At 53.1% G+C, this 19,648-nt stretch overlaps 1 protein-coding gene across 8 annotated transcripts in view; it reads left to right on the top strand.

Moving 5' to 3' along the window:
- Window positions 1-394: 394 nt before the first annotated feature.
- GTF2IRD1 (GTF2I repeat domain containing 1) overlaps window positions 395-19,648 on the top strand; it is a 70,673-nt gene continuing 51,419 nt past the window's right edge. For 7 of the 8 annotated variants that reach the window (XM_059865946.1, XM_059865945.1, XM_059865947.1 and 4 more), the window contains exon 1: window positions 18,882-18,976. In XM_059865946.1, coding sequence (XP_059721929.1) covers window positions 18,965-18,976 — 12 coding nt within the window. In that variant the 5' untranslated portion in view covers window positions 18,882-18,964. Of the gene's footprint in view, window positions 473-18,881; window positions 18,977-19,648 lie in introns of those variants that run through there. The other variant, XM_059865941.1, reaches the window with a different exon arrangement.

Genomic DNA, 19,648 nt, shown 5'->3' with positions numbered 1-19,648 from the left:
GGGGACGCGCCCGCGTGGCCCGGTACGTCTCGGCGCGTCCCCGGCGCGGCGTGAAAGGACTTCCAGAGCTCACCCCCGCCTTCACAAGCCCCCCCTCCCCGTTTTCGGGCTGGTTAATCCCGTGTGTAAAGGGCAGCCAATGGATGCGGCCGTTGCGCGGGGTTGGGATTAGCGGCGGGGCGAATGGCTGGCACTTTTACTGGGATTACAGAACAAAGAACTGCTCTCCCTGCCCGATTTGGGGTGTGGGGGGGAGGGAAAAAAAAAAAAAAAAACACCCCCCTCTCGGCTTCTTTTCATTCCTTTAGGCCCCTGTCGGGTTGTACCGGCTCCGCCCGGGAAGCGGCGGGAGGCGGCGGGAGGCGGCTCCATCCCGGCCCCCGCCCGCCCGCCCCCGCCGCTCCCGCCGCTCCCGCCGCTCCCGCGCAGCCTCGCCGGGGGAGGCAGCGGCGCCGCGCCCCAACCGCCCGCGGTAAGGAAAAGTTTTGGCCTCCCCTCCCCTCTTGATGGGTCCCCTCTCCACCCCCAGTCACGGCCCTGGGGGGGGGAGCAGCGGCGGGGGGCGCATGGGGGTGCTGGGTGCGATGGGGCAGGGGGATATGGAGGCTGGGGGAGCGGTAGGGCTGGGGGTGGGGGGATAGGGCTGAGGGATGCGGGGGGCAGCAGGATTCGGGGGGTGATTGGGGCTGTTAGGGCTGGAGGTGTGCAGGGCAGCATTAGGGATCCTGGGGGAGGGTGGTGCTGAGGATGCAGCACCGGACATTAGGTAGGGGTGAGCGCTGGGAGATGCAGAGGGGCAGCAGGACTGCTGGAGGGATGATACGGCTGCAGGGCTGCTAAACGACATCAGGGCACGGGGGATGTCAGTGGGCAGTAGGGTTGCTGGGGAGATGATAGGGCTGCGGGGTTGGGGGGGTGGTAGGGCGGGGGGGCATGCCGGGCTCTTTAGGGCTGAGGGATGCTGGGGGATGGTAGGGGTGGGGGATTCATTAGGGCTGGTCGGGGCAGATAGGGCTGTGGGGGTGCAGTGTGGCATCAAGGCACGGGGGATGTTGGGGAGCAATAGGGTTACTGTGGGGGATGCTGAGGTTATTGGGGCTGGAGGGATGCTGGGGGACGAATGCCAGGCTCATCAGTGTGGGACAGTTCAGGGGGGTAATAGGAATACTGGGAGGTGATAGTGTTGGAGGATGCTGCGGGGCAGTAGGGCTGGGAGAGGGCATTAGGGTTGGGGGATGCTGCAGGGCAATAGAGCTTTGCAGGGGTTCTGGATGTTATTAGGGTTGGGAAGGATACTGAAGATCTGTAGGGCTTGGAGATGCTGGGGATATTAGAGCTGATAGGGGTGTTGAGCTCCTTGCAGTTGGGGGTCACTAGGGCTGGTGGGGGGAATGCTGGGGTTGATGGTGGGCCTTGGGGTTGGTGGGATCCATGGGGGCTGTGAAGGGATGCCAGGGGGCAGTAAGGCTGGGGGGGCTTTAGGAGTTGGGGTGATAGTGCTGCAGAGGGGCTGCAGGGAGCAGGAGAGCTGGGGGTTTGGATAGGGGATGTCAGGCTGGCCCTCAGTGGTGGCCCACATCCTGAAGGCAGTTCCAGGACCACCACCTGCCCTGGACATTGGATGGTGCCAGGCAGGAAGGGGAGCTGGAAGCAGGGCTCTTCTGGAGCTTGCCTCCTCTCTGCTGGTGTCGATATTGGCAGCAGTGCTGCTGGAAATAGAAACACAGTGCTGAGCTGGTGAAGCACTTGGGGCTTCGGCTGGACTGGTCACTGGCCTTGGCACTGTGGCCCGTGGCCTGAAGGAACTGGCATCCTCTACAGGGTGAGTGGAGGATTTTTGGTGCTGAGGGATGACTGTGGTAGGGAGAAAGTTGCTCCCTGAGGAGCAGGTGCCCTTGTCCTTGCAGCGTGTGGGGCTGGCAGTGGGTTTATCTGGGATAAGCTGTAAATTGGAGTGATCCTATTAATGCGCCTTGTGCAGGAGTGAGCCTTGGACCCGGCGGTGCTGTGCAGGTAATCCTGACTGTTTGTGGTGGGCTCTGGGCACAGCCAGGCGAGGGCACTTTGGGAGGTGGTGGTACCACTGAGCACCATGGCAGAGCCATGGCACTGGCTGCTATGGGCACTTTGAGGTTGGTCACCCAGCCTGCTGCCACATCTGTCACCTGTCAGTGTGAAGCTGTGGACTCTGGAACCACCTGGGGACATCAGCGTGTGGCCTTGCATAACAGGAGCCCTCGGCTTCGGGGTGTCTGCCCTTCGTGCTGCTCGCACTGAAGGAGCTGTTGGAAGTGCTGTAGCTGGGGAATAATCTTGTGGATGTGAGAGCCTTTAATTCTCCAGAGGCCCCCACAATGCACCCCACCCCACTGAGCTGGTTGTTGCCCATCTGAGCCCACAGAATCCCCTTCTGTGGAAACTGCTGCAGCAGTTGATGTGAACTGAGAAAGCAATATGGGGACCACCAGGATGAGACCTGACCCTGCTGGCAGCCGAGGGGCTGGGGTGCTGAAGGCCGTGTCCCAGTGCCTCTGCTGCAGCCCCTGAGGCAGAGCAGCAAGCCCTGGCAGGGCAGCACGTGCTGCCATTGGAGCAGTGTCAGCAGCTGGTTGCGTGTCAGGGCCGTGTGTCAGGGCAGTGTGGTTTAATGAACACCCGTGGGTCCCCTGCTCTTCTGCCTTTAGCCTTGCAGAGCCAGACTCCCTGTGACCACCAGTGGCCACTGAGGGACAGGGTGCCCTGCTTTGGGGCTGTGCCACAGGTTTTCCATGCACCCTGGCTCTCCAGGCTGGCATGGCCTCTCAAAGCCACATTTTTGGGGTGACACGTGCCAGGGGTGTATTGCCACTCTGTCGAGAGGAGAAGGGATCGGGCAGCTGCCCTCACGTGGTGCTTGCAGAAGCTGAGGAGTGATGCCAGGCATATGCTCTGGTGGCCACTGCTGCCTGCTCCTGCTGTCCCTCCTGAGAGGGCTTTCCCATCTCCGGAGGAGCTGCTGGTGCTGTCGCTGCTCATTCAGGTTTGCTAATGAGGAGCTGGGGCAGATGAGCAGGAAGCTGCTCAAGGACATGTTTAGCAACCTGGCTCTATCTGCCTGGGTGAGACACAGTGCCCATACTGGCAGCCCAGCCCTTCCTTTCACAAGAACCTTGCATGGGGCAGGAGGTGACAAGAAAGGTGGGCTTTGGGGCCAGCACAGAGGGTACAGGTCCTACATGGTGTGTATCACATATAAGTGGAGTGATGCTTATAGGAAGGAGAAGAATACCAAACCCCCAAAGTGCCAGGCCAAAACACCACCTCTGGCTACTGGAGTTCATGGGGGATTCCCGTCTGCTTCTCCCACAGGAAATAGCTCAGATGTTTTTTGGCAATTATCAATGCCCTGTACTTCCTTCAGGAATTTTGTCAGCAGCACCCCAGCAGCCAGGCTGGAGGAATGCACAGGGACTCCAGCTGGATGTTGGCTGCAGGGCTGACCCCTGGGCTGGGTGCAGGGCTTGCTGCTGGCTGTCCCCATCTTGGGCAGTGGTGTCAGAGCATGGTTGTTCTGTGTGCTGCCAGCACCCATTTGCAGATGCCTGTGGTGAGTGGAGGTGGTGGTGGTTTGTCATGGAAGAAAATGTGAGGATGGATCCTGCTGCTCCGGGATGACTGGGCTGAGGTGCAGGGGTGTGTGATGGTTTGGGGAAGGGGCATGATGGGCAGGTGAGGGGCTGTGTTATTGTTCTTGCTTTGCTCCTCCAGCCATGTGTGTGGCTGTGTTAACACCTTGCTGGTAATGACAAAACTTCAGGGCTTTGAGGGGGGAGCAGAGGGTTGCCACCACCAGAGACCTTCTTGAGGACAGGAAAGGACCTACTGGCAGTCCCTCCCGAGATGGAGACAGCTATCCATGAGCTAAATGTGTATTGATTTGCTCGTTCATGGGAAGAGCCCAGCTGAAGCTGTGGGGAAGGGGTCTGATGTCCATCTGGATTGTGGTCAGAGCAGTGGGGCTGGGGGTAGAGAGCAGCCCCAGCTGGAGGTTTGCAGAGGACGTGGCAGCTCTTTGCAGACTGGAGTGAAGCTTCCCAGGGCTTTGCTCTGCCCTGTGGCAGCCCTGTCCCTTCACAGGGCATGTTCAGTTTACATTTCTTGAAATGTCATCTTTAAAAAGCAGTCAAGAGCTGCAGGAAGCTGCGGTGGCCCCAGGTGGGCTTTAGGAATTGTGCCCATGGGGATTTCTGGCTTGCTGTTTCATTCCTTCTTGCAGTCCCCTTGGTTACATTTACTTCAATCCCAAGAGTGGTGGAGCACTGGGCTGGGATGTTTCTGCCAGAGACCCCCCAAATCAGCTGGGGCATGTGGGACCATCTCATGTCCCATCCTGGTCCAGGAGCTGCTGCCAATCACCACCTTAGGAACTTACCCAGAACACAGCAAGGCTCTCCTTGCTGTGGGAGCAAAGGAAAGCATCCCTTGGGGTGAGATGCTGTGGAGAAAAGCACTGGGCACATGGACCCCCTCCTCAGGAGCAGACTGTGCTGAGCAGTATTTACATTTGTCCATGCAAACAGCTTCTCTGGGAGTTTTCTGGCTTCAGGTTGTCTTGTCTCTGCTCTGTGCTGGTGCACCTGGTTTAAAAAGGTAATTAATCTGGGTGGAATGAGTGAGGGACCAGCAAGGAGCATCACTGCTGCTGCACGGCCATGTGGATGTCATCGTCCTTTGCCAGCGTGTCCCTCCTCAAAGCCAATCTCCACCTCATATGAGGGCTGAGATGTCCATCTTAATTTTCTTTACATCTCTAACATTAAACAGAGCAAGTGCCAGTGGGTAGGTTGGTGTGGACCCAGGATGGGTCCTGGAAATGTGCCATCTAGAGCCCACCTGCATGCCTGAGACTTCTGCCCCAGGAGATGGAAGAGACAAGCCCGGATGCCTCCTGCCCATGGGTGACATCCCCTGTGGGGTGTGCTGGGGACTGGCAGTGCCCCTGAGCCCTCCAAGTGGGTGTGAAGGTGGCTGCAAAGGCTTGTGGTGGGCACCACAGACCTGTTGTTGATCTGTTCCCACAGCCCCACAGTAAAAACCTGGAAGCCCAGAAGGTGCTTTAAGGGTAGATCCCACTAGAGATGGCTGGGAAGAAAACTCCTGGGCAGGATGGTTTTAACCATTTTTAATTTTTGGATCATTTCTTGAACTTTTTGGTAATGTGTGTGTGCTGCTTGGCTTGGTTTCTCCTGGAGGAGAAGCCTGGGCCTTGATGGCCAGCAGCAGACTTTTCAGTCCCACTTCAAATCCCTGGATGAAGCAGGATGGGTACATGGGATCCCTGCCATGGGTTGTGCCCATGGTGTGGCTGTATAAGAGCCCTTGGCTTCCTTCTCCCTGGCTAAAAACCTTCAAGGTTTTTCAACAGGTAACTTGTTTGGAGGAACATAGAGGCAGTTGGTCTGGCTTAGGGAAAACTTACAGAGTGGGAGTCTTCCAGAGCAAGATGACACTGGAAAATGAAAACACTGCAGTGGTGAGAAAGATCTCCATGGTTTTATCTGGTTGCTGTGCTGGAAGATGCTTCACCCACCTGTAATGGGATGAGTGCATCTCTGTGCCCAGGTTTTGGCAGAGATCACATTCTGTCTTTGGCTCCAGCTGTGTCTGTGTGGATGTCTCCTGCCTGGGAAGCCACCTACTCCTCAGTACCTGTGAGAGGTGACCTTGCCTTGAGGCACTGGCTGCTCATTTGCTGCTGGGCTCCAGCCTGGGAGCACCAGAGGACTGGCCCTGGGCAGTGGAGGCAGCTCTGGCCATCTCACCAAGCTGGAGGTGGCTCCCTGGAGGTGGGCAGAGCTCCCACGCTGACAGGATACACAGATGAAAGGGACAAACCCAGCCCTGCTGCTAATTAGCAGCAATTCTTATGCCAGCTATTAACCCTGTCCACTTCATAAGGGCTCAGTGCCAGGCAGCGTGGTGGCACTCGGTGGCACCAGGACAGGGGCTGCCCTCCCTGCCTGCTCACTGCCACTGAATGCTGCAGGATGCTGAAAGCTTTTGGGTGAGCCTTGAGACAAGCTGCTGGTTCTGCTGCCAGGCTGAGATCCCAGAGGGACGTTGGTGGCAAGGGGAGGGATTTCCCTGGATGGATGCTGCTGCTTGGACAGTCACAAGAGGTACCATAAAGGATGGGTTACATTCATGGTAGGGTGGATACTGAGTCCAGTGGGATGGGTGTTTTGACATTGGTAGGATGGGGCTGTGCCCACTCTGGCTGTTCTTTGGGATCTGTTTGAGGCTTCCCCCTAAGCTACACTCCTTCCCACTGGGCTGGATTTCTTCTTGTTTCACTGCAGGGTAGGAGACAGGGATGGAAAAACCTGTAGGAAAGGCAGGATTATGTCTCCCTAATTAGTAGGGGCCTGATTATCATTTCTTCCCAGAGCTCTGGTAATGATTAAATATGTGGGAATTATCTTTTATTATTTGTATTGCATTATTATTTAGAAGGCTGGGACCCTGTTTGCTGTGCAGACAGGGAATGACAGTCCTTGCCAGGAGGAGGAAACGCCGTCTCTGGCGTCCTGGTCTGGGTAGATTGGGGGTTGAGCTCTGTGTGCCCCTGGCATTACCCAAATTGCTACAGCAACTCCCCACCCCAGCACTTAAAAGAATTTAAAGCATTGAATTGTATGTCTTTTTGCTTGCATGTGAGTCACATCTGGTTTAGTATGGGGAAAAAAAAAATAGTGTATTACTGTGACCTCTAAAATCACGATTTATATAAAGATCTAAAATTGCATATATATTTTTTTGGCACCAGGAAAGTCAAAGCCCAGGCGTTGGCCACTGCTTTTAGATGCTCTGGCTTTATTGTTGGAGGGCTACAATAAAGAAATCTTGTTAGGTAAACATAATGATGTTATGAGCCACCATCTGCTGAAGAGCTGCTGCAGGGAGCAGTGGGAGCTGCCTGCTGTGCTGCTGCTCCCCTGCTCCTTCCTGCTGGCTGGTGTCAGATGTGTCCTAGGAGAAACACGAGTGGCTGGTATGGGTGGAGAAGGGACTTTTTCTTATGGCTTCCTCCCTCTTAATCAGCTGGAACATGAGCTGTTGAGCCCTTCCAACTGGTGAGGACCAATTCCCACTGGAGTGTAGTGAGGCTCTTGGGGTGATAGCAGGGTCATTGGCCAGCTTCCCAAAAACGGGGCCACCACATTGCTGAGCTGTGGAGACCCAGATGTGTTGGAATGCTCTGAGGACACCACAAGATGCCACCAGGTCCCTGTGTCCCACAGAATCACCCTTGCTCCCACCTGAGCAGTGGGGCACCATCCTGGTGGCAGTGGGGACCCCCACAACCCCCTGGGTACAAGCTTGCAATCACTGGCGTGAAGGATTGCACTTGGTCGGCAAAATATGTGAGGAACTTTGCTTGTTTAAAATGCCTTTGGGGTTTGGGTCTTAAATAAACATCCTGGTTGGGGTTTAGGTTGGAGGTTTTCATCCTGGGAAAGGCAGGCTGGGGGGAAGGGAGCTGCACCAGTGCCCCGAGCCTGCATGCACCTTCTGACAAGGTTAAAAATTGGCTTCATTAGAAGAGGATCACTGGAAATAAATTGCTCTGCACCCTTTAGGGGAATTGCTGGGTTGTAATTTCGTCTTGTCTTCCTGGGGAAAAATGCCCAGAAACCCTTTAAGTGAAATTACAGCATTTTACCCTGAGCCAAAGTTTGGTATTTTTGCCCCCCAAAATGTGTTTACCTCCATGCCCTCAGATGAAGTTCATCCAGGATCTTGAATCATGGAACGAGAGAAGGGTTTGGGTTGGAAGGAACATTAAAGATCATCTTGTTCCAGTCCCCTGCCATGGCAGGGACACCTTCCACTGTCCCAGCTTGCTCCAAGCCCTGTCCAGCCTGGCCTTGGACACATCCAGGGATCCTGGGACAGCCACAGCTTCTTTGGGCACCCTGTCCCATCAAAGGTGAGGGGTTAGCTGGAATTCACTGCGTGTGCCAGGCCCCTCCAGCCCTGCCCCACAGCTCCTTGGGAGGTGCCAGCCTGGGCATCAGGGCCCTTATAAAACAGCATAGCCCAAGCAGAGTGCCCCAGTGCTGTTACTGCAGATCCACAGGCAGAGGTGAGTGGGTGGTGACCTTTAACAGGACATTAAATATTTACTAAACCTGTCAGAATTAGTGTCAGGCTGTTTTGGGTTTTTTTGTTTGTTTGTTTAAAATGAGAGGGGAGAAGAAAAGACAATGTAAGAGAGACAAGCATGACTGGTGTCACCAGCTGATCAGCCTGATGCTTCCAGTCCCACATGAGCTCTCAAAGTGAAAGCCTGGCTCTGGGACAGACCCAGCACCCACCTGTGCCCTTCCCAAGGCTCCTTGCTGATCCTGCTGCATCCATTTCCCCCACCTTCATCTGTGCCCCTCAAATACCTACTGGTTAGGTGGGCTAATTTTTCCCCCCACCTGTCTAAAGGTTTATTCCTTTGGAAGGTGGGAGAGTGAGATCAGCCCACTTCTTACTGGTATTGTCTCCCCACAGCCACCCACCACCTTTCCCTATGCCACCCATCTGAAGGTTATGTGCTCTCTTGAAAACTTCTTTGTTTCCCCACATTTTCTGTTGTAATTTATGTACAATGCCACTGCTTGTTGGAAACCAAGGTCTTTATCTCTGTGGGATTACACCTGCAGAAATCCAGCCCTACTGCTGCCTGCACAAGGCTCTCCATGGTAAAAGACAGCTCCAGTACCACTGCTGTAATGCAAATGTTTCCCCTGTTTTCACATCTGTCAAGGGTGATGCTTGTCCCCACTCTGCACGTCAGTGCTCTCTGAACATCACCTGCTCAGGCTGGGGTTTGACCCCCAATAAATTTTCTCCCCATCTTCATTTATTTCTCTCTCCCCAAGCAGCATAAGGTCTTTGAATATATTTTTTTCTCCTTTTGGTTAATTTTTTTTCTTTTTTTCTGCAAGCAAGATGCATATTTCAACACCTGCTGACCTTTGAGCGTGCCATGGAGCTGATGTGGTGATGCCAATGGGCAGAGCAGAGAGTGTGTGTCCCACAGGGCCAGGGGTGCCTGTGGTCAGGGCTGGCACTCCTGGAAAGGGCTATTTTTAACTCCTGGGCTGGTGCTGGGTTGCTGTCGATGCATTTGAGCACGTAGGCGTCCTTTATTATTTTGAACATGATCATTCAAAATAATGTGGAATTGTCTCTGCTCTGGGGAGCTGCTGCTGTGGATGCTGCAGAATCCAAGAAGGCTTTTGCATGTTGTGGGGGTCTCATCCATGTCCAGACTGGATGGACTTTGCTGTGGCATTGTCCCCATGGGCCATGGAAGCTGGTGCATGGTGGCAGCTTGAGCTGGCACTTTGGAGGTGAAGGGGAGATGTCTCCTGTCAGGGCTGCAGGTGAGGAGAGCAGCAGGAGGGTGACTCTTTCCTAGTGCTGGCTGATGGCTTCCATGTGCTGCCCCATGTCCCCATGCTCCACACTCCCCAAAACCAAAACTGCAGCCACTGGTGCAAACAACATTGCTTGTCTGTGAGCCAGGACAGGGGCTGGGGTCTCTCTCTTTTTCCTCCTCCCCATAACACTGTTTGTGCCTGGGTCTGGTTCAGGGGGTGCCAAGCTGAGTCTGTGCCCCCAGCGTGTGCTCCCTGCCTGAAAGCCATGGTGCTACCTATGGAAACCCTTCCAGCAAACACCATTCCTCTCAACCCTCTGTGCTCTGGGTGTGCCAGGGGGTTTTCTGTCCTCCCTCCTTTACTCACCCACTTCTCCAGTGATGCTATGACAGGCATTAGGCCCAGGAACTTCCTTCCCAGTGATGATTTTGCTGCACTTTGGGGTGCTTTGTGTCCTCAGTAGCAGGGCAGTGACATGGGGGCTGGGGGAGGTGTTCATGGGGCTGGAGCAGTATCCCTCCTTGGAGGTGCTGATATCTGGGGGGGTGGTGGTTTGGGGCTGCTCCTTGAATGTGCTGGAGAGATGCAAGATGACACTCAGCTCCTGGGCAAAGCCTCTTCAGGGTGGCTGGGCTGGTTTCTCCTCACAGTCCCAAGTCACTGACCCTGGGTAGAGGTTAAGGTGCTTCCTCCCATCTTGAGGAAAAACAGCATTTTGCTTTGAATCAGTTTTTGGGGCTCTCTCTGGGTTAACAGGTTATCAGAGGATGAGGCAGAGTGGCTGAAATAAATCCTATTTATATATTTCCCTGCTCACTATGAAGTTGTTCTGTGTTTACCTGCTCTGGCTGCATGTGCAGTGAAGAGCTCAGCACAGCATTCACCCCCTTGCTGTACCCCTTGCCTTTTCCTTCCCACCCATTTAAGAGGAGCTGATTGAGGAATGAATTCTCAATCCCAAGGGTCCAAATGGAGATGCTGTGATTGCTGTGGGGTGGGGATGGATGAGGGTGAGTGTGCTGCTTCCTGTACTTCTGGCTGAAGCAGGAGGGGGTTTTGGTGTTGGGGTGATTTGATGCCTGGAAATTCTCATTTTTTATTGGTTCCGACAAGTTTTGTAGCGTATGAGGCTGGGTGGGTCCTGACAGGGTTTGGGTCTGTGCTCAGCAGTGTCCTGAACTGGGCTGATGGAGAGGCTGAGCTGGTCTCTGGTGTTATAGCCCCTCGTTGCCCACCCCATGGATGATCACATTGAAGGGTTCCCATTTTTCAACTCAGCAAGCCCATGTACAAAAACTAAGCTGTGAACCCCAAAAGTAAGCCATATGCTCTCTGCCTTCCCTGTCACAAGGTGCTCTTCCTTTACCTACCCCCAAAATCTCCTTTTTGGGGGCCTAGACCCACCCTCCATGGTATAACATCTGGAAGCATCACCATCCAGGAGCTAAGTCAGCATCCAGCCACCTCTCACACACACTCCCACGGTTTCATGATGCAGATCCATTTATTTTCTGTTATTTATGAGGTGCCTGAGCCAAGCTCTTCATTTGCCTGGAAGCAAAGAACCAGAGTGCTTTATGGCTGCTTTGGCACCCCAGTCCTGCCCTGGGCAGCCCAGGAGGTGGTGGGTACTGGACCTTGGGTGCTTATTTCCCTGCCCCTGCATCTAAAGTAGGCTCTGAATTTGGGACGCTGCTTCTCTTGGCGCTTTGTCGGGCGCCAGAGCTGCCGATTAAGGGAAACGTGCCACAAGGCAGGTTTGCTTTGCAGGATTAAAAGCAAATAAATATTTATGCATTATGCAAAGCAGCTCTGATAAGATATGTGTGTCATTGGGAATTTGAAGCAGTTTCAACTTGGCCCTGAGATGAAGGGGTGTGTATGTCGATGTGGTATGGGGGCTTAAACCAATGTTTCTTCTCCTGCTGCAGAAAAATAAAAAGAGAAAAACAAGGGGTTTCTTGCTTCTTGGGCTGCTCTGGTCTTGGGTTTCACCATCTCCTGCATCCTTGTGTCTTTAGCTGCAAAAATGGAGAAGAGCCAGGGAGAGAGAGCAGTGCAGGCAGCATTTTGGATGCAAATATAATGCTGGCCCTGCTCCTAATATTCACTGTGTTTACACGTAAATGCAAACAACTGTTGACTTAGTTTCAATAGATAATGTATTTCATAACACAATGGAAATGAGAATTAAGCTGGAATTTAGCAGGAGGGAACATGTGTTTCTGCAAGACCTTGGGCTCTGCTGGCCCCATGGTGTTGGGGGACACCTCTGCCAATGATTTCTCTGGCTAATCCTTTCCAAAACAGTGTGAGAGGACAGGGGCAGGGCTGGGGGCTGCATTTTCAGGGAGCTGAGCTGACCTGCTTGCAAACAGGGGTTAAAGGGACCAGGGCTGATCTGAGCCAGTTTCTCCCTGGGAAAGAAGGGCCTCGTGTGCTCTGGGGTGGGTCGAGGTGTCAGGGAAGGGAAATGCTGTCCCAAGCTGCCATGCTCGAGCCTGAGTGATGACAAGCCCTGGGAAGGAGGAGGTATCAACAGCTAGGTCACCTTGTCCCGACGTGACTCCCAGGAGAAACACGTGGGGAGGACCTGGCTTGTTTTGGGGCCAGATCCTGGCCAGCCTGGAGCCATCCTCGCAGGGCTCCCTGGGGCCAGCCCTTGGATCAGGGCTGTCATCAGAGCCACTCCCACTGCATCTGCCCCAGGCTGGCACCCTCCCTGCCCCACTGCAGCCCAGATCCCTCTGGGAGTGCCAGTGAGACCCTGGCAGCACAGCAAACCCCTCCAAGGCTGTGCTGTCCTGCCCAGGTGAAGGCACCCATGTCTATGCACGGTTCCTCAGAGTCCCCAGGGCCAGAGGTGTTGCTGGGGGTTGCAACCAGCAGCTGTCTCTGGATGTGGGTCTGTCCCATCCATCTGTCCCTATCCCTGGCTGGCTGCCATCAGCACAGCAGGGCTTATGGCACTCAGGGCTCAGTGTGAAAAAAAGCCAAGCCTTTGTGAATGTGGGGGTAATCTTGTGGTGTACACCCGAGATGTATTGGACATTGGGGAATCTCCCCACAGGAGCTGTGGGGATTGTCACACTGGTGGGGACACCTTGCTCCACCAGCCAGTGAGCTGCAAAGCAGGATCTAGTGCTGCTGGCCCAGCTGGGGTGCTGGGCAGCCCCCCTGCCATCCCCAGTGGCTTCCCTGTCTTGCCTTGCTGTGGAAGGTGATGTCCCTGCCTGGGGTTTGGCTCTGGCAGCAGCAGTGACACAGCCTTGGCAGGGTTTGCATGGGAAAGGGCAGCTTTTGGGGCTGGTGTCATGGCCAGAGGCTGCCTGGGGAGGAAATGGGGATCCTGGCTGGCTGCACCTCCCAGGCAGCACTGTCAGTACCTGCCTCACTCGACGGGTCACACCAGGGCGGGGGCAGGCTTGGCTTCACCAGGGCTCCACTGCCAGTGTGAGTCACCTGCCCTGAGCAGGGTGCCCAGTTCTGGGCAGGCTTTGAGGCTGTGGGTGGCAATAGCTCTCTACACACATGATCCCAACTGTGGGGTTGGGGTGACCCTGGACCTGCTCTCACCTTTGTGACTCATCCCATAAAATAAAATAAAATAAGGGAGAAGAGAGTGGGGAGCAGACAGAATGGGAAACTCAGGGAATGGGATGCTCCCATCTCTGAGCCTCCTTTCATCCCTTTAAAAAGCCTTTTTTTTTTTTTTTTTTTTTAATGAGTTTATTTATGTAGCCAGCCTGGATTAGCAAACAGCCCATCCTGTAACACACGGAATACTCGGTGCTGAGACACCAGTAACCAGAGAGAAATACTAGAGATAAAATTAAACATAATGAGATTATGTGGCATCTCTCTGTCAGGGACCACCTTATGCAGAGCAAACTAATTGCCTGTGCAGAGCAGAAAGTGGGTGATGAGCACTGTCTGGGAGCTGGGGAGGGGCTGGTGCCATCAACTGCAGCTTTGCAAAAGAAAAAAGCATTGGGGTTGAGTGCTGAGGAGCAAGATGAGCCCAACAGCTTTTGGGGAACTGGGATGGAGCATCCTCTGGCCAGCCCTTGTGGACTCATTGTCCCCAGCAATGAGTTGCTGCTACTAGGTTTTTGTATATTTGCAGTTTGAGTAGTCTTTTGCTAGATAATAATTAATAATAATAATAAAAATATAGTAATAATCTGGAGCAGTGTCTGGTTAGATGGACAAGGTGGATGTGCCAGTTGAGGCAAGAGCCAGGATATGGCATTGAGCACTGTTCAGAGAAAGCAAACTCCCTGCCAGGGTGTGGGGGCAGGGCTGCAGCACCAGGGGCATCAAATATATGGGATTTTTCCTTAATTTAGTGGGTAGAAAAAATATTTTAAAAAAGCCAAAAAGCACGTGTCTGTGTAATATAAAATTCAAGTTAGGCTCTTAGTGATTTCATGGAAAACAACAGGCTTTTTATATTGGCTCTTGGGGTAGGAAGAGAGCAGGCTAGAATAAAGATTTACAGTCTTTGGGAGATTAAAGGCCCTTGGTACATTGTTCAAATACCACGAGATTAGTTTCCAAGGAGACGGATACCAGTTGCCATAGGCACCGGGGGCCAGGAATTAGGATTGCGATTTTTTATCCTGATCACGCAACCAGTAGCTGAATGCTGTTAAAACTGGGCTTTAAATAACCCCGGTGTTAGTGTCTGCACTGCTGAACCAGAGGCAGGGAACCGAGTCTGCTTGCCTTGCTCCTGCTCCAGCGCCCACTCAGGCATGCAAGGTGGGGCCCCAGTGCTGATGGAGGGGTGCAAGGGGGTACAGGGCTGGGAAGCCAGGTTGGTGCAATCCCAAGACCAGCCTTGCAGGTTGTCCCATGGCTTCTGAGTTCACTTCACCTCGTTTTTTCACTGAGCAAGGGCTTGCCAGCATCTTGCAATGACCAGCAGTCATGGTGGTGCAGGAGCTAGGGATCCTCATAGATCCATGGAATCATGTGGTTTGAAAGGGACCTTAAAGGTCATCTAGTTCCACCCCACCCCCGGCATGGGCAGGGACACCTTCCACTAGACCAGTGGGATGTACCAAGGGGTAGAATTATCAGCCTGCTAATTTTGGCTTCCCCATGGCACTTGCTTCTGGGAAGTGCAACCTGAGCCCTGGCGTTGGAGGTGCCGGATCTGCGTCTCTCCTTCTAGGAACTGCCAAGCAGAGGGCTTTTGTATGGGAAGGGGTGCTGAGCTCCCTGATGCAGGCAGAGTTATGGGGCTGGGCATCCTCCTGGGGAGGGAGGCTCAGCTCTGGGAGCTGTGCTGGCACCCAGGTCCCTGTGGCTGGGTGGTTCTGCTCACCCACCAGCCACCCTGAAGCTCATCCTGGCCTCACTGACCCCAGCCATTCACACAGGGCTGCTGGGGCAGGATCCAGCTTTCCATGCATGGTGCTTTCAGCATCCCTTCCTGCTATGCTGGGAATGCTCCAATTAACACTTTTTTCCGCCTTGTTTTTCTTTAAAATTTCTTTAATAAATGAAGAAACAGTTGCTGGAAGCAAGAGCTTCTGCTCCTGCCTGCTGTGAGATTGCAGTGTGGAAACTTGTCTGGAGCTGAAAGCAGTGCTGCTGGAGCTCCACAGGCACAGTGATCCCCCTGCAGCTGCCATGCCATGAAGTGTTTATCCTGGGGGAGATGAGATACAGCTTCTGAAGGGCACTTGATCCTCTTCTATCTCTCTTTGCACTAGACAGAAGCCTGCTATAATTTTATTATATTATATTAAGATATGCACCTAGGCTAGGCTTAAGGAAATCAAGGTGGCTGCAGAGTGCTATGCCCTGGTTGGAGATGGAAAGTGAAATTCCTGTGGTAGACACTTTTCCCTCTGGGAGCCCCCAGTTTGCTCTTTGCTTCTTTTATAGGGGGGACTAAACCACAGCAGGTGCCAGATTATCCAGGAAAGCAGAGCCGAGGCAGCGAGGCTGCTGAACGTTGTCGTGCCCGTGTGTATGTGAGGAGCTTTTCCAGCAGGTGCCTTGGGATTTGTGGGTAAAAGAAAACAGAGAAGGAGGTGTTTGGTCATGAGAGCTTGCTCTGCCCTGTACTACCCACTTGGAAGGAAGCAGGGAGGGGAGATAGAGGGTTAGTGAGAGCCAGCAGAGGCAGCAAGGTAAGAGCTCCAGGCCCAGTGGCAGGAGGCACAAAGCAGTGTTTGCATCCTCACTGTGCCAGTAGCACTGTGGCCCAGACTGCACTAGAAGGGTGTTTGCCCCCCAGCTCTGCTGCTTTCAGTCTTTGGAGAAAGGTATCACCTTGAAAAGCTGATATCAGCATGACACCTTTCAGTCCTGGAAAAGCTGGGACAGGAGTACTCTGTGCTGGGTTCAGAACTGGCTGGATGGGCCCAGAGAGTGGTGGTGAACGGGGCTGCTCCAGCTAGGGCCAGTCACCAGGGGTGTCCCCCGGGGCTCTGTGCTGGGGCCAGCTCTGTTCAATGTTTTTATTGATGATCTGGATGAGGGGATTGAGTCCACCACCAGTAAATTTGCAGATGACACCAAGCTGGGAGCGTGTGCCCATCTGTTGGAGAATGGGAGGGCTATGCAAAGGGATCTGAACAGGCTGGATGGATGGGCAGAGTCCAATAGGATGAAGTTTAATTAAAGTCCAAGTGCCCAGTCCTGCATTTTGGCCACAATAACCCCTGCAATGCTCTAGGCTGGGACGGTGTGGCTGGACAGTGCCCAGGCAGAAAGGGACCTGGGGGTACTGGTCAACAGTGACTGACCATGAGCCAGCAGAGTGCCCTGGTGGCCAAGAAGGCCAAGGGCTCCTGGCCTGGATCAGGAATGGTGTGGCCAGCAGGAGCAGGGAGCTCATTCTGCCCCTGTACTGGGCACTGGTGAGGGCACACCTGGAGTGCTGTGTCCAGTTCTGGCCCCTCAGGTTGGGAAGGACCTTGGGACACTGAGCACATCCAGAGGGGGCAACGAGGCTGGAGAGGGGCTGGGAACACAAACCCTGAGAGGAACCACTGAGGGAGCTGGGGGTGCTCAGCCTGGAGAAAAGGAGACTCAGGGGTGACCTCATCACTCTAAAACTCCCTGAAAGGTGGCTGTGCTCAGGTGGGGCTGGGCTCTTTCTCCAGGCAGCACTGACAGAAGGAGAGAACACATTCTTAAGCTGCACCAGGGGAAGTTTAGGTTGGAAATCTGGAAAAAATTCCTCACAAAAAGAGTGATTGGGTGCTGGAATTGTCTGCCCAGGGGTGAGGGAGTCACCATCCCTGGATGTGTCTAAAAAAAGACTGGACTTGGCTGTCAGTGCCATGGTTTAGTTGATGAGGAGGTGTTAAGTCATAGGTTGGACTTGATGACCTTAAAGGTCTTTTCCAACCTAGTTCATCCTGTGATTCTGTGAAAAGTTGTGAAATAAAAGGGAATTTTTGGATGTGTGGAGAGATGTGGCAGCAGTTATGGGGCAGCAGTTGGACCAGGTTTGGGACTGGGGGTGCATGGACACCCACATTTAGGGGATCAGATGTGTCCTCAGCAGATGCTTCTCACACCAGGGGTGTGTGGCAGCAGGGCACCTGGGGTCCCTCAAAACCCAGAGCTCCTTGCTTGTCCCAGGAGGGCTGTGCTGCAGGGGCACCCACACACAGGGCATGCCTTAGGGCTTTTCAGGGTGCTCAGACAGTTGAGGGTATTTCTGGGCATTTTGTGGGTGCCCTGGACCACAGTTGTATCTGCTGTACCTCTGCTGTTGGTGCTAATGGAGCAGCTCACCAGCCACCTCTGAGGGACACAGCAAACCATCCTGGCACGGGCATGATCTGCATGGCCTCAGATGGAGATGATGAGGCCACAGAGGCTGAAGGCTGGCACTGAGTTAGGTGTAAGGGATTATAGGGTTTAGCTGGGCAGGACAGGTGGGTTAAAGCAGATTGCCCAAGTGGAGCAGGTATCTCCACTGCTGCAGCAGAAAACCCGAGGACAGCTCTTTGGCAAGCGTGGGACCCTGTCACAGAGCTCCTGTGTCCAAGATGGCTTTGGTCACATCTGCTCCTCTGATACCAGTTTTTGCTTAAGCAATGAGAAAAAAACACAAATGGAAATTCAAGCCTGGTTCCTACCCTAGCTTTTGCCCTTGTTGTGGCTGATGTGGTTTCCAGGGATTTTTTGCTCAAATGGCACCTAAGATAATATAATAATCATATATATATATATATTTATTTTGCTGAAACTGGGTTTCATTTGGGCCTCCCACCATCTCATCAGAACCACTGAGGCAGCACCTAGAATTTTCCTGGGTAAATGAATAAGTTGATGATTTCCTGACACTGTTGTGTGGAGCTATGGGCAGGACCAGTGCAATGGTCAGGTTTTTTCTTTCCTCCATTTTTTTCTTCTTTTTTTTTTAACCCCCAGCTGCTCCATGGAAACGTTAGAGGGACTGGTGAGGGGATGTGCCTGCTGTGGGTGCAGGGCTGGGGGGCCCTGGCCCATTCCACAGGAGTTCATGAGCCTCCCAACGTGCCTGGTTTTTCCTTTGCTGCAGCACAGGTGATTCATGAGTGAAACTGCCCCGGGGCCAAGTTTCTAATCTTTCCCAGGATTATCAAGGGAGATGTTGTAAGAGCCAAGCAGAAGATGACATCCTGTGCCAGCTGTTGCACAGCACCCTGTTCACCTGAGATTACTTTCTGGACAAGAAATAATTCAAAAAATAATAAAATTTGGTAACTTAAAAAAACCCCCAAAAAACTAAAAAAAATGTTAAAACAGTGTGGAAGTGTTTGCTTTGGCCCTGTGACAGTGTTGTGATGGTCCTTGAGCCAATCTTTGCTCCTCAGTTTGCAGAGGTGTGATGGGGCTGTCCCAGGAGCAGGACCCCTGTGGAAGGTGACATCAGCCCTTTGGTGGTGTCCCAGGGAGGGATTTCAGTAGGACAGGCACGTGGAGCCCCAGGAAGTGGGGCAGGCTGCTCTGCACCCATCCTGCCCACCCTGCTCCCTGCTGCCAGCCTGAACTGCTGTGAGAATGGTTTACCCTAGTTTTCCTAAAGAGGACTTTCCCTTTAATTAGACCAACAACTTCAAGTCCTGTGTCTTAATTTGATTTAAATAAGCCTAGCACTTGCTAGTGAAATTTTCTTTCCTCCCTTTTGTTCCACCCTTTCTTAAATCCACTGTCATGCTCTTTGTAACCACAAATGATTAAAAGCTTTACTGGAATATTGTCCCCCCCATCCCTTAAAATCCCATTGTGTTACTTAGGTCATCTTTTTGTTATGTTTTGGGTCTTTTTTTTTTTTTTTTGTTGTTGTTGTTGTTGTTGAGTGATCCTGGCTTTTACTGATTAAACAATCAGCCAGGGGAAAGGGATTCTTTGGTCCCAATCTCCTGCAGGATAGGAAGGGGATGCAGGTACCCTGCCCCATTTCCCATTGATGTTATCCCTGTCTTTCCTATTGGTTCCCTCTCTGCAGCCAGATCCAGCTTGTGGCTTTGCTTTTTGCAGCCAAGAGAGGAGCATCTCTTCCCTGGAAGTGCTGATTCCTGTGGGAGGCCATGGCTGAGCAGGTTGGTGCAGCTCTCTGAGTGGATGCAACCAGCCCCACAAGGCAGGGACTGCTTCTCCAAAATGCTGCTAGAAGGCAACAGAATGTTCACAGCAGCCATATTTAGTAATAAATGGGGCACTCAGAAACATGTACAGGCATCAAAGTAAAAACTTTGCTGTTTTTAACAGTAAAACTTGCTGTTTTCTAAGCAGGTTCTTGGGGGAGTGAAGAAGGGAGTGATGCTCCCTGGAGCAAGGCAGTGGCTGTCCCCAGCTCAGCTTGGTGCCAGCATTGGCACCACCAGCACCTCGCTGTTTTCTGCCAACTGCAACTTCTTATTAGCACAGCATCCATGAAAATAGGGAATTCCAAGTTCCCTGCTCCTGCAGAGCTGTGCTCAGGAAGCTGCTTGGGAGCTTGCAGATGAAATGGGCTCTTGTCTGTCTGTCTGTCCATCCTTGCATGCACAAACTGCAGGGCTGAGCAGGGCAGATTGCTTCCTGGTGTTGCTGTGATGGTAAAGCTGGAGGTGCCTGACAGAGACCTGTCCCCAGCATGGGGACACCTGGGGTTTGTGCCCAGCTGCAGGACCATATGTTCAGTTTCCTGCTTTATTTTCCAAGCTGATGCCTATTTAGGCCACGTTTCTTCCCCCCAAGATTATCGTGGAGGGGTTGTCCATCAGCTTTGT

Source organism: Haemorhous mexicanus, chromosome 22 (assembly GCF_027477595.1).
Source record: "Haemorhous mexicanus isolate bHaeMex1 chromosome 22, bHaeMex1.pri, whole genome shotgun sequence".
NCBI classification, from domain to species: Eukaryota; Metazoa; Chordata; class Aves; order Passeriformes; family Fringillidae; genus Haemorhous; species Haemorhous mexicanus.
Note: the sequence above shows the minus strand (reverse complement) of the source record. Positions and strands in the feature narration are given on the sequence as shown.